This window comes from Lepidochelys olivacea (genome assembly GCF_965140295.1).
Source record: "Lepidochelys olivacea isolate rLepOli2 genome assembly, chromosome: 7".
NCBI lineage: Eukaryota > Metazoa > Chordata > Testudines > Cheloniidae > Lepidochelys > Lepidochelys olivacea.
Window position 1 is genome coordinate 126,765,755 of NC_140417.1, and position 17,576 is coordinate 126,783,330.

The following is a 17,576-nucleotide window of genomic DNA, read 5'->3' on the forward strand; positions in this document are numbered from 1 at the left end:
GTGAAGAAAATAAACTTCAGGGACAGGTGAGAATATCCATGGAATTGACCCCTGGACAATGTGTGGAAGTCATCAAAATGATTGAATGCAATAGATCCATTGTTTTCCTTCCTGTAGTCTTACAGAGCCTTTTAGAAATCAGTTAACCCTAATGCTACCTATAGCCATCACCCACTCATAAACAACTGGAAGTTCCAGCAATATGAATAAAGTAACACAGAAACTCCTTCATTCTTCACAGGGGACATTTAATTTTTGTTATGGCAGTCATTACTACTGTACAGAACACCAATTAAACACTTAGGCTAGTCCTCATGGCACCTATGAAGTAGGGAAGTGTCGCTATCCTCACTTTATAGATGGGAAACTGAGGCACAGAAAAATTAGTTACTTGCCAGGATCACATAGGGAATCTATGGCAGAGCTGGGAATTTGAACTCTGATTTCCTGAGTCCCAGTCCACTGTTGTGGTTAAGGCACTCTTTCCATTTGCTAGGAGTTGAGGGAACTAGAAATTAATGTCAGCAGCGTATCTCGTGTACAGCCCCACATGCTGTCTGGAAATTTAACATAAACAATAACATATTCTAAGATATCGAAACAACTGTTTGGAGCTCAGAAACTAGATGCTGTGGAAAAAATGACTTTTTAGAGGTCCTCAATCCTTTCCAGAGAGCTACTTTAAGAACCCCAATTTCATTTATAGATCTTTCTCTGTATCACATTGAACCTCTGTCTGATTGATTGTTTTTTATATAAACACACACCCCACAGACCACCCTAGCTAGAACAATTCACTGGCACATATTACAGCAAGTAATGGTCGTTACAGAAAGGAAAAGTGAATTACCACTTCTAGACTTCTTTCCTTCTTGAGAACTGTAGCACTTACCATGCCATATGCAAATAGTTTATTAATGCCTTTTACCATAATTACAGGGCAAAAGCTAAAATCCTTAGCAGGGAACTATACACATGCAGTTTTTCTATAGAATATAGCTACATGTACATGTTGGATGGTGATCAGTGAATATGGCAGAGGTGCGATATTTAGTTCTATGCTCATGAGAACAAAAGTAAAGGGAAAAGATGGGGATGCTACAATTGCTATCAGTCAACTAAAAATTAAAAATAACTAACTTTACCTTTTCTGCTGCATATCACTGTATTCAACCCTAGCTCCTGTCTCTTTCATTGCATGTTGTTCAGCCTCTAGAGCAGGGGTGGGCAAACTTTTTGGCCCAAGGGCCACATCGGGGTTGCGCAACTGTATGGAGGGCTGGGTAGGGAAGGCTGTGCCTCCCCCAACAGCCTGGCCCCTGGCCCCTATCTGCCCCCTCCCACTTCCTGCCCCCCTCAGAACCTCCAACCCCCCCCCTGCTTCTTGTCCCCTGACCGCCCCCTCCTGGGACCCCCTGCCCCTAACCATCCCCTGGAACCCCACCCCCTATCTAACCCCCACTGTCCCCTGACTGCCTCAACCCCCGTCCACACCCCCACCCCCTGACAGACCCCCCGGGACTCCCATGCCTATCGAACCTCCGCCCCGCTCCCTGTCCCCTGACCACGCCCCTCCACCCCAAGAACCTCCACCCCATCCAGCTGCTTCCTGTCCTATGACTGCCCCCCCGGGACCCCCTGCCCCTTATCCAACCCTCCTGTTCCCCGCCCCTTACCATGCCACTCAGAGCAGCAGGAACTCGCAACCCAGCTGCAGCCAGCCACGCCGCCACGCTGTCCAGCAGGAGTGGCGGGCCAGAGTGTTGGTGGCGCAGCAAGGTGAGGTTGCGGGGGAGGGGAGACAGCAGGGGAGGGGAGACAGCAGGGGAGGGGCCGGTACCACAGAATATCTGGGGGTATCCTATATTTGTTCCTGAATTAGTGGCTTTTTTTTCAAGTTTAACTTTGTCATAGTTCAATGACCCATGTATATTGGCACTCTTGGGAATAGCACCTACTGTTACTTAAAGCCTACAGCCTCATAAGATGCATGCACTGGGAAGCATACAGTGCTCTCTTGCAGTGGAGAATGTTCAGTGCCCAAGTCTGTATAAAGAAGTTTAGTTTCCCAACCTTTCCCGAGTTCCTTTCCCCTAAATTTCAGAGTCCAAGGTTGTATAGAGCTAACTTAACAAATTTCCATTTCAGGGCTCTTTGACAGTCCTCCAGGGTCAGATGATGCGAAGCTCATTGACATATTTTACCCTGGAGATCAGCAGTCTGTGACATTTGGAACCAAATCCCGGGTAGGGATGGGAGGAATGGAAGCCAAGGTAGGAGAAGCTTGAAGCCTGTGCTGCTTTGTTCTTCATAGGGAGAAATCAATGTTCTCCAATGGTATGAGGTTCCATTTACCTTTCTCCTGAGCCCTGTTTTAGGCCCATTTGAATAAAAATGTATTTTACACTATTCTCTTGCATCACATATTGAATTTGACCAGTTTCATCTGCCTCCTTCCTGTTTTGATACATGTTGCCTGCTCCTAAAGGAGAAGATTGGGAATGTCAAGGTTCCTTCCCCACTCTGAACTCTAGGGTACAGATGTGGGGACCTGCATGCAAGACCCTCTAAGCTTATTCTTACCAGCTTAGGTTAAAACTTTCCCAAGGTACAAACTTTGCCTTATCCTTGAACCGTATGCTGCCACCACCAAGCGTTTTAAACAAAGAACAGGGAAAGAGCCCACTTGGAGACGTCTTCCCCCAAAATACACCCCTAAGTCCTACATCCCCTTTCCTGGGGAAGGCTTGATAAGAATCCTCACCAACTGGTACAGGTGAACACAGACCCAAACCCTTGGATCTTAAGAACAATGAAAAATCAATCAGGTTCTTAAAAGAAGAATTTTAATTAAAGAAAAGGTAAAAGAATCACCTCTGTAAAATCAGGATGGTAAATACCTTACAGGGTAATCAGATTCAAAACATAGAGAATCCCTCTACGCAAAACGTTAAGTTACAAAAAGACACAAAAACAGGAATATTCATTCCATCCAGCACATCTTATTTTACCAGCCATTAAAAGGAAATCTAATGCATTTTTAGCTAGATTACTTTCTAACTTAACAGAAGTTCTGAGGCTGCCTTCCTGATCTGTTCCCGGCAAAAGCATCGCACAGACAGACCAACCCTTTGTTCTCCCCCCCTCCAGATTTGAAAGTATCTTGTCCTCTCATTGGTCATTTGGGTCAGGTGCCACTAGGTTACCTTAGCTTCTTAACCCTTTACAGGTGAAAGGGTTTGCCTCTGGCCAGGAGGGATTTTATAGCACTGTATACAGAAAGGTGGTTACCCTTCCCTTTATATTTATGACAGGGAGTTTTAGTCCTCTGTATACCTATTTATATCCTATTACAGAAGGATTAAATACCCACCCACGCATCTACCCCTTTCCCTTGGTGGGGGTTGGAGGCAACTCCTGAGCCTTCTGCTCTCCCCCCCCCCACACACACACACTGGAGATAAGTGGATTGCAGGATCCTTGGGGCAGGGACTTGTTTTTTGCTTCTAAGTGCCATACACATGACACTCAAATATCCATTACTATGAATGCATGAGTGTGGTGGATTTTATGAGACATCTAGACAAAAGTTGAATGAATGCTGAAAAGAAGTCCATTGTTATGGTTTATATTAATACCAATTACTTTATTAGGTGTTCGGGAGATTTCCTAAAATCTGCAGTAAATGTTGATTATTAGGAAAAAGGCTCAAGTCCAATGCCTCTACAGTACCGTTATCTAAAATGGTTGTAGTTCCATATGAAGGGCTGGCTAGATAAGGTGAACTTCAGAGTCTCAATGTATGAATGAAAAGATGGTGTAAAGAGGAGGGTTTTAATGTTAATATAACACAAACTTTGGAGAGCTTATATAAAAATGAATTCCACCTCAACCAAAGGTGTCTGTCTTCTTGCATAGAACTTAAATTAGGAGCCCAGAGAAAGCTGTCAAGTGCAAAGGAGCACTCATTGTGTACAAGGGCACCTTTTGGGGATATCCCTATTTTAAAAGGCAAGTCTGAATCTCCTGGTAAAGGATTGGATTTTAATTACACCTGAAATGATTAGATGAATTGAGATCAGAAGTATGTTCTGGAAAAGCTATACGGTGCCAGAGGAATGGGTTAAATAAAAGTAGACTTGTGATCAAAACAATACTATACATGTCTGTATATTAATGTGAGAATCTTAAAAACAAAAATAAGCAAACTAGACAGTCTAGAAGGTGGAAGAGGAACTTGACATAATAGGCATATGTGAAATGTGGAATCCCCCAAGTCAAGGGGGCACTGTAGTACTGGCCTGTAAATTATGCAGGAAAGTGGCAGAGGCGAGAAAGCAACCAGGTATCTGGAAAATTCCATAGAATAAAAGTTTCTTCCATGAGGAGGACCATACACCACAATCTGTAGGGATACAAATACCAAGTAATAATACAAATATACTGGTATGGTTATGCTACTGACATTCTAATCAGGAAGGGAATGAGGGAGATTAGAGACAATTAAATATAATGAAGCTGTAATAGATGACTTAGATACCATATATGAATAGGGCAGATGTCGCAGTGAGATAAGGTTTCAGAGAAGGCATTTCTTGATACTTTAAACGATTACCCTCTATAGAGTACATGAGGAGAGACTATTCTTGGCTTAGTTCTAAGCAGTGTGCAGGAGCTGGTAAAAGAAGTAATTATAATTGACCCATAATGTAATGTTGACCACTGTATAATTAAATGCTTTAGAGGGATCATAGAAAATCCAGCACTGTGACATTAACTTCAGAAAGGAAACTTAAAACAAAAAAATTGAGGAAGCACATCAAAAAGGTCTTAAAATCAAAAGTGAGGAAATTAAAGTCTTCAGACTTGGCATTGGAGCCCCCTGAGCAGAAAGGAGGAAGGCAAGAAAAATGAAAACTTAACCCTAGGGGGACAAACAGCATGAAGTATAGCAGGTGAAACACGGGATAGAAATCAGAAGGCCACAAAGCATTTTGAATAGCAATTACCAAAGGCATAGAAACAACAAGAAATTCTTTATATTGGAAGCAGGAGGCCCATGAGAGAATTGTTGGATCCACTGGACTCCACTCAAGTACAGAAATCTATTAATATTTACTATTGTTGTGCCTAGGGCCCAACCAAGAACCAGGACCCAATTGTTCTAGACGAACAGAATAGTAGTCATTGCCCCAAAAAGCTTGCAATCTAAATAGACTGCATCATTCTTTATCAGTGGGTGTTGAGATGAAATAAGGTTTCCAAAGATATGTTGCCCAGATGTTAACTATCCAAGATTCCTGAATGTGTTCAGGAATGAAGTGGCTGAGCTGTTCACAAATGTTCAATCTCTCATTAAAATAATGTACTCCCTGGAAAATAGTAAATTTTTGTCTTTGCCATTAAAAATTCACTAGCAGCAATTCTGAGAATTAAATACCAATTATCCTCTTATCTATACCAGGAAAAATTGGTTGAAACTATCATTTGAAAAAATAGAATTATAAACACCTAAATTATGACACGATGGAGACAAGCCAGGGTAGCTTCAGCAAAGGAAAGGTATGCCTCTTTAATCTACTAGAATACTTTAAGCATGGTAACAAAATAGTGGATGCAGGAGAAGTTGATAGACTTATCTGTATTTTCAAAAAGCCTTTGACAGAGTTTCTCACCGTAGACTGTTAAGGAAACTTAAACTACAGTCATGAGTTAGAAACTAGCCAAGGAACAGAATACAAAGCAGGAATAAGTGACCTGGTTTCAAAATTAATTACTTAGATTGTGGTACCTCCTATATGTTTCCAAATGTATTAAGAGCAGATGGCCCCTGCTTAAAATTTACAGTCTAAAAGACCAAAGATAATCAAGATGGAGATGATTATTAAGAATAGAGTTCAAGAGCCAGAAGAATGCTTGCTAGGTATTGAGATTTTTCCCAGGACTAGCTTTATCCTGCCTTGTAGGTGAAGGCCGCTCTATGGGCCCTCCAAGGTGGCACCTCTGTAGTGATCGCAAATGGAACCCATCCAAAGATCTCTGGCCATGTCATCACAGACATTGTGGAGGGGAAAAAAGTTGGGACTTTTTTTTCAGAGGTAAAACCTGCAGGTAAGTTGGTATTTGGAATTTTGAGATTGGGATTGGGTGGAGGATGATAGAGTGGGGTAGGCTTTCTGGGAGTAATGCTTGCTTTATAGCTGTAAGATAACTGGAAAAATGTGCTTTGAGTCCATTGGAAACAGACATTTTTAAAGTTGTTTGCCGTGTTGTAGCCTTATTGGTCCCAGGATATTAGAGAGTCAGGTCCTGAAGAAGAGTTGTGTAGTTTGAAATTCTGTCTCTTTCCCCAACAGAAATTGGTCCAGTAAAAGATATTACCTCACCCACCTTGTCTCTCTATTTGTAAAAGTTTGAATGCTGATCTCCGTGTTTCCAATTACCAGGCTCTCCTGGCCAAATGTTTTTTGTTTTTTTTGGTTTTGTTTTGTTTTTTAAATTCATTCTAAAGACAAGTTACCCCACGAGGTTAGAATCTTCCCATGGAAGATTCCTCAGATTTCAGTCACTGTAGCAATTGCACCGCAGCACATCTCAGGTGGGATAGTTCTACCATCTTCCTGTATCTAGACAACTGGCTTCTTACAGGCATGATATGTCCAGAAGTCCTAGCATCGACCTTATTGATGCTTCGTCTCCTAGCATATCTTGGAATCTCTGAAACTGGAAAAGACTATTCTGGCTCCTACCCAGGCTATAGCTTTCATAGGAGAAACCTTAGACTCAGTCAGGGCAAAGGCATATCTGCCTATGTACAGATTCCAAGCCAAAAGCAAACTGATAGATCAGGTTATGCACAACCCTTGGACATGATCTCAATTTGCCTTTTAGATCACGTGGTGTCATGTACTTGCATAATGCTGTTCACCAGTCTCCACCTCTGCTACCTTCAGGTTTAGCTTCTAACAGTATATACACACGGCAAGAAAACACATCATGTCCACTGTAGTGACAATCCCCATCAAGCTAAAAACCTCTCTGACCTGGTGGAAAGACTCCGTACAAGTGTGCACGGTCAGTCCTTTCCTATCCACCACACCCGACAGGAGAATAATCACAGACACCTTTTCGTTAGGGTGAGTGGTTCACTTGGATGATCGCACAGCACAGGGCATTTGAACGCCCTTAGAAACCAGGATGCACATACATCTTCTGGAACTCAGAGCAGTCTGAGAAGCATGCATGGGCATTTTTATCATTAATGCAGACTCATCATGTTCTCATCTCAGATAACCCAACAACTGTATTCTACATAAACAGGGACACCCAAGATCCATTCCCCTGAGTATAGAAATGGTCAGTTTATGAAACTGACATATATCACAGGAATCCAGAACTCTTTGGCAGACAACTTCAGCAGTCAATTCGCTACTAACTGCAAGTGGGAGCAACACAGCTCAGTGGTGAACAGTATCTTCGCTCAGTAGGGAACACCTACTTGTTACCTGTTCAACTCCCAATCAAACAGGTCTCCTACTCCCTTGGACAGTCCATTTGAACTGTGCCTTTCCTCCTAGCGTTCTGCTTTCTCAAGTCCCACAAAAGATTAGATAGGACCAAGCACAAGTCATTTTAATTGCGCCCAAATGGCCAAGGCAGTTCTGGTTCCCTGGTCTCTTGCATGTGTGACCATTATGATCATTTAGTCTGACCTTCTGCAGACTACAGACCATATACCTTCACCTAGTGATTAGCCTATGTGTGGCTGAACTAGAACATATCTTTTAGAAAGACATTCAGCTTTGATTTAAGGGACTTCAGGTGGTGGTGAACTTGTCGTATTCCTTGGTGATCTGTTCCAACAGTTATCCTTACCATTTAAAACTTTGTCTTATTTCCATTTTGAACTTTACTTACTTCAACTTCCAGCCATTGCAGCATGTTTTGCCTTTGGCTGCTAGATTAATCTTCTGGATAGGAGCCCTCCCTATTTAACTAATAGACCATGATTTAAATTGCCTTTTCACCTTCTTGTCAATTAGCTAAATAGACTGAGCCCCTCAAGTTTCTCATCTTAAGACATGTTTTCCAGAGCATGATTCATTTTGGGAGCTCTTCTCTGAAACTTCTGCAATATGGACACCAGAACTGGGCCCATTATTTGAATAGTAGTCTCGCCAATGCTGTATAGAGAGGTAATATAGTCTCCCAATCCTACTTGATATTCATAGAATCATAGAATAGATTCCAGGAGCCCTAATGGTCTCCTTTGCACCAACCCCCAGTCAACACTCTGCTTTGTTACATCTAATTAGGAATGATAGAGACTTGGCATAAGTGAAGAAAAGAGGTGCTTTTCGGTGTGAGAGATATTATCTGGGTAGGTTGAGAAATGAAATTATTTATAATGTTAGAAACTTGTAGGCTCTGAGCAAGTGGGTTGCTGGGTTGGGACACTGTAATAGATTGGGAAGACTAGACTATCTGCTTTTGGATTATTTTCAATTGTGGATTTTGTTTACAGGTTTTATAGCATCTTATGGTACTGGATTTACTTAGAAATAATTTTCCGCCTTTTCATTTTTGCTTATGGATCCTCAAGTTTGTGTGTGTGTGTGTGTGTGTGTGTGTGTTCGTTCCTGATGTAACTTCTTTGCATCAGAACATAAATTTGCTTCCTGAATGTGCATTTTTACCTGAATACATGTGAGCCACGTGCTTACTTTCTCATGCGTTGTGGGGTAAGATAGGAGGGTTTTGACCATTGTTACTTTCTCATCTGTTTGGGTTTGTGTGTGAGGGGTGTGTTTGACTTTAACATGCTCTGAGCTTGGGGCATGGATGATGTGAACTGCACAAACTCTTGTGGTTTTCAGGCCCTACGGTAGAGCAGCAAGGTGAAATGGCTCGAGCTGGAGGCAGGGCCCTAGCGGCGCTACAGCCTGAACAGGTAATATGCCAGTGTGGCTTCATTTATGTATTAGAACTTACAGTTACACTGCATGTTTCACAATAAATACCTAAGACGGGTTCCTGCTCCAAAGAGCTCATGTTCTCACCTGTCTGTCAGTCTGTCATTTAGATTGTAACATACCGCATGAGAGGGAGGGGTGAAGAAGGATGTGGTCTACTGAAATGTAATTAGGAAATTTTGTACATTTGAACCATCAGGTTTATATGGATCTAATTATTTTAAATGCAGGTATTGGCATGTAGAGGATGCCACAGAAGAATTATTGGAGTGAACTGCCCCAATTGCTCTTAGTGAGAGGATACTTAAACCGCCCAAAAGGGAGCAGCTGCATGCGATCTACCATTCAGTTTACCACTGCATTGCAGCTGGGTTGGGTAGAGGGAGGCACTATGTAGAGCAGTGGTTCTCAAAGCCAGTCCGCCGCTTGTTCAGGGAAAGCCCCTGGTGGGCTGGACCAGTTTGTTTACCTGCTGCGTCCGCAGGTTTGGCCGATCGCGGCTCCCCTTGGCCGCAGTTCACCGCTCCAGGCCAATGGGGTCTGCGTGAAGTGGCGTGGGTCAAGGGACGTGCTGGCCGCCCTTCCCGCAGCCAGTGGGAGCTGTGATCGGCTGAACCTGCGGACACGGCAGGTAAACAAACTGGTCTGGCCTGCCAGGGGCTTTCCCTGAAGAAGCAGCGGACTGGCTTTGAGAACCACTGATGTAGAGCAAGGCAGCTGCTGACACAGAGGCAGGGGGCATCTTGTTGTTGGTTAGGCAGGAAAGCAGAGACCTGCCAGGCAAAATACAGGAAAGGCCAGAAGCCAGAACTGCAGGCTGAACTGTGTACTCCAACCAGTAGCAAGGGGTAAACTATGAACAGGTAGCTGTCTGAGGTATGCTGAAAGAAAAGGAGTACTTGTGGCTAACCAATTTATTTGAGCATAAACTTTCGTGAGCTACAGCTCGCTGGAGGCCAAGTGCAGGAGCCAGAGAAGAAAGAGTCCAGAGGTATTAAATAAGAAGTGGGGGTTGGGGAGACCACGAGCCTGAGTACCCTGAGTCATTTGGCTTCTATGATAACCATACAGGATTTATTTTCTGTCTGCAGAGAGCAGAGATTATCTATCATCTAGCTGACCTGTTAACTGACCAAAGAGAAGAAATTCTATTGGCCAATAAAAAGGACTTGGAAGAGGCTGAAAGTAAAGGTAATGTATTAATAGAGCTAGTAAGCTTAAATATATGTAGATGTCATGCATCTATGTGGGTTTGAACAGAAGGAGAAAAGTGGGATGGGAACTCTGATTCAGGGATTGAGGGATTTGGGAACTAACTTTCATAGTGTAATGACTGTCATCTTGGTTGTCACAGAGGGTCAAGCCTGGGATCTTGAGAGCTGAAACCATGGGTCCCTACAGCTTGGGCTAAAGGACAAGGTCCCCCAGAAGGGAGTTGTAGAAGATTCATGTCCTCTGGATCAGACAGAGGGCTTGTAACACACTGAACAGTACATGATAAAAACTGTTTAGTGCTCCAGGTTGTCAGGAGAGAGAGTCTGGCTGTGGAAATGCATGTAGTGAGCACCTCGTGTTTCATTGCAGTGACTACTCTGGTCTCTTTCTGGGTTTGTTAAAACGGTATGTTCTGCCCCTGTCGGGGAGAGTACTTTGTCTCCTCTTGTGGTCAAACTGCGTGTGATTGATGATGTGTTCCAAAAAGAGAGACATCCACTTCTTAACAAGGAAGTGTCTATTGTATTCAGGCTGCTTGTATCATAAACTTAATTCTGGTATATCAGATTAATGCATTGAAAAGTCTTGGAGGGCATTTTGGGTGGGGGACGATGCACAATGTGACAACTTACTCCTGTGTTCTTTTCAAAGGATGTTCAGAGTGACCTGCAAAGGGGGGAAATGGGCTTGTGCCTGGTTTTGTTTCTTTATGGTGTTTTGTAACAGGGGCAATGGCCACTTAAATGAAATTGGGTCCAGCTCTCCTGCTCCAAGTCCATGTGTGCTCCAGTTTAATGTAACGAGGAGGACAGGCTGCCCTAGGGAGTTATAAATGAGTGGGAAAGTTCAGAATCCAGAGACAGGGAGCTCAGAACTTGGAGTCCTGAGTCCAAAGAGTAGAGAGCTCAGAAGAAGAGCAGTGCTTCAGGGAAGGGATGCCCCTGAAGGAGGGATGTTGAGAGTTCCCTAGTTGTGCAGTGGATCCAGATCAGGCTGGTGAAAGCAGAATAAACTCTGGCAAGTGAAGTGTACAAGTATAATTAGGCAGACCAAAAAGGAATTTGAAGAGGAACTAGCAAAATACACACATAACAGCAAAAAAAATTTTGTATAAAAGAAGCAGAAAGCCTGCCAAACAATCAGTGGAGCCACTGGGTGATCAAGATGGTAAAGGAGCACTCAAGGAAGACAAAGCCGTTGCAGAGAAGCTAAATGAATTCTTTGCATCAGTCTTCACTGCAGAGGATATGAGGGAGATTCCCACACCTGAGCCATTCTTTTTAGGTGCCAAATCTGACCTATCCCAGATTGAGGTTTCAGCAGAAGAGGTTTTTGGAACAAATAGATAAATTAAACAGTGGTATGTCACCAGGACCAGATGGTATTCACCAAGAGATGTGAAAGAAATGCAAATATGAAATTGCAGAACTACTAACTTTGGTATGTAACCTGTCACTTAAATCGGCCTCTGTACCGGATGACTGGAGGATAGCTAATGTGCAGTGCATCCCATTCGTGTGAATGTGCAAGATCCATCTTGAACTCTGGGTACAGGTGTGTTATCTTTGTTTCTTGCCCTATGAAAAGAATCACATTCAGAACATGCTCAAGAAGGCATAGAAGGCCAAAGGAATTGCCCTGTTTAGAAGAGATTTGAGATTGGTTATTCAGTTCATGAGCAGAAAATTGACAGGCAAAAGAAGCAAGGTGGCTACTTGATCCAGTATTCTTCCTTGGCAGAAGGATCCTCAATTCAGTGGTATCTATCCAACCTATGGAAGTAGCTTTTTTTTGTGCTGGCTATTTCCAGTAAGTAAAAACATAGTAAGAGGACCCCTCTCTTCCCACCCCACCCCCCAAGCCATCGTGGCTAAGCAACAAAGTAAAAGAAGTGGTTGGAGACAAGGGCATCCTTTAAGATTTGAAATCAAATACTTCTGAGGAAAATAGAAAGGAACATAAACTCTGGCAACTCAAGTTTAAAAGTATAATTAGGCAGGCCAAAAAAGAATTTGAAGATCAGCTAGCCAAAGACTGAAAAACTGACTGAAAAAAATTAAGTACATCAAAAGCAGGAAGCCTGCCAAACAGTGCTAAAAGAGCACTCAAGGAAGATAAGGCCATTGTGGAGAAGCTAAATGAATTCTTTGCATCAGTCTTTGCTGCAGAAGATGTGAGGGAACTTCCCACACCTGAGCTATTCTGTTTAGATCAGCAGTTCTCAAACTTTAGCAACCTGAGGATCCCCATTTTGATTTAAACTTTTTTGCGGACCCCCACGCTCCCCTGCTCAGCTCCAGTCCACACCCCCACCCCACCTCTTCCCACCCCCACTCCATCCGTCTTGCCTCTTCCCCACCCCTTTCCACTCCCTCCCCCGAGCACGCCCCACCCCTGCTCCTCCCCCTCCTTCCCAGCGCCTCCTACATGCTGCTGAACAGCTATTCCATGGTGTGCAGGCGGCACTGGGCGGGAGGGGGAGGAATTGATCAGTGGAGCCGGTGGACCCCCTGGAGTACCTGGGGGCCCGCGGACCCCAGTTTGAGAAACACTGGTTTAGGTGACAGATCATAGAAAAACAGAAGATTAGGGTTGGAAGAGACCTCAGGAGGTCATCTAGTCCAATCCTCAGCTCAAAGCAGGATCTGAGGAACTGTCTCATATTGAAGTGTCCACAGTGGAGGTGTTGGAACAAATTGATAAATTAAACAGTCATAGGTCATCAGGACCAGATGGGATTCACCCTAGAGTTTTGAAGGAAACTCAAATATAAAATTGCAGAACTACTGACTCTGGTATGTAACCTATCAATTAAATCAGCCTCTGTCCCAGATGACTAGAGGCAGGGTGGATAAAAATCAATGATTTTTTTAAAATAAAAAAAAAATAGGATTTTTTTTATTTAAATCGGATTTTTTTTTTATAAAATGCTTTTTGAGGAAAAAACCTATCTGAAGATGGTTTTAATTAAGATACATTATAGCTCAAACATATCTCCTCAGGGAATAGGGATTATAAATTCTAATTCTATAGAATGAGACAATATATTCATGTAATGTTTAAGAAAAGTTTCGTAAATGAGTTCCAATAGTTCATGGATTAGGTACCCAATCTTATGGGGTTACAGGGACTTCTGTATAGATTATTTAGGTTACTCTTTCTATCTACCCAGTGGGACTCAGTGTTAAGTCTAGAAGATACCATCAGAGATGCTTAGTTTTGCAATTCTCAGACTGTGAATTTGTGTCTCCAGAGATAACATGCTTGTTAACAGCAAAAATGTTTTTAAATTAAGAAATAAATAATATATAGATGTGAGAAATAACAGACCTCAACCCTATTGTCCCTCTGCAAGTTTGTGTACACAGAGTCAATCCCTTACCTCTCTCTAAAAGTGCAACGTTTCAAAAAGTTCAATGAGTAGGAGACTGTTGGGGGCAAAATAGATCTGGACAAGGAGATGAAGTCTGGAGATAAATGTGAGACGGGAGGGACGGGCAGTAGAAACAAAAGTGAAACTGTTTGAGCAGCATATTCCAGAAGTCTTGAGGTCTTTCTGAGTGTAGTCTTAATTGATTTGAGATCTACGATACCAATCTCTCACTAGAAGGGAAAACCTGTAATGGCAGCAGACTGTAAAAGAGACAGTCTCATCTATCTCTGAGTTGTGAAGTATACGTATTAAGGTTATAACAGCCAACAAGAATGCACTTTTATGTATCAAGTATCAGAGGGGTAGCCGTGTTAGTCTGGATCTGTAAAAGTGGCGAAGAGTCCTGTGGCACCTTGTAGACTAACAGATGTATTGGAGCATAAGTTTTCGTGGGTGAATACCCACTTTTTCAGATGCATGTAGTGGAAATTTCCAGAGGCAGGTATAAATATGCAGAAATAAATATTTCTACTTTTTATGTAGAAATCCATGATTAAATCATGATTTAAATCAAATCCACCCTGACTAGAGGATAGCTAATGTGATTCTATGATAGTCTATTATACCAATTTTTTTAAAAGGGCTCCAAAGGCGATCCTGGCAATTATAGACTAGGAAGCCTACTGCAATACCATGCAAATTGGTTGAAACGGTAGGAAAGAAAAGAATTATCAGAGACACAGATGAAGAGTCCTACAAAAAGTACAAAACTAGGTCAAATTACAAAGGATGAATATAAACAAATAACACAAGTATGTAGGGGAAAAATTAGAAAGGCCAAGGCACAAAAAGAGATTAAACTAGCTAGATACATAAAGGGTAACAAGAAAACATTCTACAAATACATTAGAATCAAGAGGAAGATCAAGGACAGGGTAGGCCCATTACTCAATGATGGGGGGGAAAAACAACAACAGAAAATATGGAAATGGCAGAAATGCTAAATTACTGTTTTTGTTTCTGTTTTCACCAAAAAGGTAGTCGCAATTAGACATCTAACATAGTGAACGCCAGTGAAAATGAGGTAGGATCAGAGGCTAAAATAGGGAAAGAACAAGTTAAAATTTACTTAGACAAGTTAGATGTCTTCAAGTCACCAGGGCCTGATGAAATGTATCCTAGAATATTCAAGGAGCTGACTGAGGAGATATCTGAGCCATTAGCGATTTATCTTTGAAAAGTTATGGAACATGGGAGAGATTCCAGAGGGCTGGAAAAGGGCAAATACAGTGCCCATCTGTAAAATGGGAAATAAGGACAACCCGGGGAATTACAGACCAATCAGCTTAATTTCAGTACTCGGAAAAATAATGGAGCAAATAATTAAGCAATTTGTGAACACCTAGAAGATAATAAGGTAATAAGTAATAGTCAGCATGGATTTGTCAAAAACAAATCATGTCAAACCAACCAAACAGCTTTCTTTGGCAGGGTAACAAGCCTTGTGGTTAGGGGGAAGTGGTAGATGTGGTATATCTTGGCTTTACTGAGGCTTTGGATATTGTCTTGCATGACCTCCTCATAAACTAGGGAAATACAACCTAGCTGGAGCTACTGTAAGGTGGGTGCATAACTGGTTGGTTGGAAAACCATTCCTAGAGACTAGTTATCAGTGGTTCACAGTCAAGCTGGAAGGGCATATTGAGTGGGGTCCCGCAGGGATCAGTTCTGGGTCTGGTTCGGTTCAGTATTTTCATCAATGATTAAGCATACTCTCTATGCCATTATCTAAAAGTCTGCAGACAATACCAAGCTGGTGGGGGTTGCAAGTGCTTTGGGAAGATAGGATTAAAATTCAAAATGATCTGGAAAAACTGGAGGAATGGTCTGAAGTAAATAGGATGAAATTCAGTAAGGACTAATGCAAAGTACTACACTAAGGAATAATCAGTTGCACACATAGAAAATGGGAAATGACTGCCTAGAAAGGAGTACTGTGGAAAGGGATCTGGGAGTCATAGTGGATCACAAGCAAAATATGAGTCAACAGTATAATATTGTTGCAAAAAAAGCAAGCATCATTCTGGGATCTAATGGCAGGAGTGTTGTAAGCAAGACATGAGAAATAATTCTTCACTCTACTCTGTACTCATTAGGCCTCAATTGGAGTATTGTGTCCAGTTCTGGGTGCCACATTTCGGGAAAGGTGTGAACGAATTACAGAGAGTCCAGAGAAGAGCAACAAAAATTATTAACATCTAGAAAACATTCTCTGTGAGGGAAGATTGAAAAAGTTGTGTATGTTTAGTCTAGAGAAGAGAGGACTGATGGGGGATATAACCGTTTTAAAGTACATAAAAGGCTGTCACAAGGAAGAGGGAGAAAAATTGTTCCCTTAAAACGCTGAGGATAGGACAAGAAGCAATGGGCTTAAATTGCAGCAAGTATGGTTTAGGTTGGACATTGGGAAAAACGTCCTAACTGTCAGGATGGTTAAGAACTGGAATAAATTGCTTAGGGAGGTTCTGGAATCTCCATCATTAGAGATTTTAAAGAGCAGGTTAGATAAACATCTGTCAGGGATGGTCTAGATAATACTTAGTCCTGCCTTGAGTGCAGAGGACTGGACTAGATGACCTCTCAAGGTCCCTTCCAGTCCTATGAATCTATGAACATAATTTATTGGGGAAGAGTCAGCACAGCTTTTATAAACGGAAATCATGCCTCACAAATCTCTTAGAATTCTTTGAGAAGGTCAGCAAACGTGGACAAGGGGGATCCAGTATCATAGAATAGAATATCAAGGTTGGAAGGGACTTCAGGAGGTCATGTAGTCCAACCCCCTGCTCAAAGCAGGACCAATCCCCAACTAAATCATCCAACCAGGGCTTTGTCAAGCCTGACCTTAAAAACTTCCAAGGAAGGAGATTCCACCACTTCCCTAGGTAACGCATTCCAGTGTTTCACCACCCTCCTAGTGAAAAAGTTTTTCCTAATATCCAACCTAAACCTCCCCCACTGCAACTTGAGACCTTTACTCCTCATTCTGTCATCTGCTACCACTGAGAACAGTCTAGAGCCATCCTCTTTGGAACCCCCTTTCAGGTAGTTGAAAGCAGCTATCAAACCCCCCTCATTCTTCTGTCGCAGACTAAACAATTCCAGTTCCCTCAGCCTCTCCTCATAAGTCATGTGTTCCAGTCCCCTAATCATTTTTGTTGCCCTCCGCTGGATGTTTTCCAATTTTTCCACATCCTTCTTGTAGTGTGGAGCCCAAAACTGGACACAGTACTCCAGATGAGGCCTCACCAATATTGACTAGAGGGAAACGAGCCTTGAGTGGGCCTGACTGTAGATATAGTGTACTTGAACTTTCAGAAAGCCTTTGACAGGGTCCCTGACCAAAGGCTCTAGAGCAAAGTAAAGAATCATGGGATTAAGAGGGACTGGTCTCTCTTGGATCAGAAACGAGTTAAAAGACAGAAAACAAAGGGTCAGAATAAATGTTCAATTTTCAGCACGGAGACAGGTAAGTAGTGGTATTCCCCAGGGATCTGTAGTGGGAATAAAAAGCAAAGATCTCAAGTTGCAGTGGGGGAGTCTAGGCTGGATATTAGGAAACACTATTTCACTAGGAGGGTCGCGAAGCACTGGAATGGGTTACCTAGGGAGGTGGTGGAATCTCCATCCTTAGAGGTTTTTAAGGCCCGGCTTGACAAAGCCTTGGCTGGGATGATTTAGTTGGTGTTGGTCCTGCTTTGAGCAGGGGATTGGACTATATGACCTCCTGAGGTCTCTTCCAACCCTAATATTCTATGACCACTGCTATTCAACTTATTTATAAATGATATGGAAAATGGGTAAACAGGGAGATGGCAACATTTGCAGATGATACAAAATTACTCAAGATAGTTAAGTTGAAAGCTGACTGCAGTGAGTTACAGAGGGCTCTCACAAAACTGGTTGACTGGGCAACAAAATGGTAGATGAATTACGGTGTTGATAAATGCAAAGTA

The 17,576-nt window shown here is 42.5% G+C and overlaps 1 protein-coding gene across 6 annotated transcripts in view; it reads left to right on the forward strand.

The window, feature by feature from the left end:
* Positions 1 to 17,576, forward strand: part of ALDH18A1 (aldehyde dehydrogenase 18 family member A1) — a 114,394-nt gene that overhangs the window by 61,514 nt on the left and 35,304 nt on the right. For all 6 annotated transcript variants that reach the window (XM_084635313.1, XM_084635314.1, XM_084635316.1 and 3 more), the window contains exons 8-11: positions 2,149 to 2,273; positions 5,967 to 6,111; positions 8,877 to 8,950; positions 10,064 to 10,163. In XM_084635313.1, the coding sequence (XP_084491439.1) occupies positions 2,149 to 2,273; positions 5,967 to 6,111; positions 8,877 to 8,950; positions 10,064 to 10,163 (444 nt within the window). The remainder of the gene's footprint in view (positions 1 to 2,148; positions 2,274 to 5,966; positions 6,112 to 8,876; positions 8,951 to 10,063; positions 10,164 to 17,576) is intronic.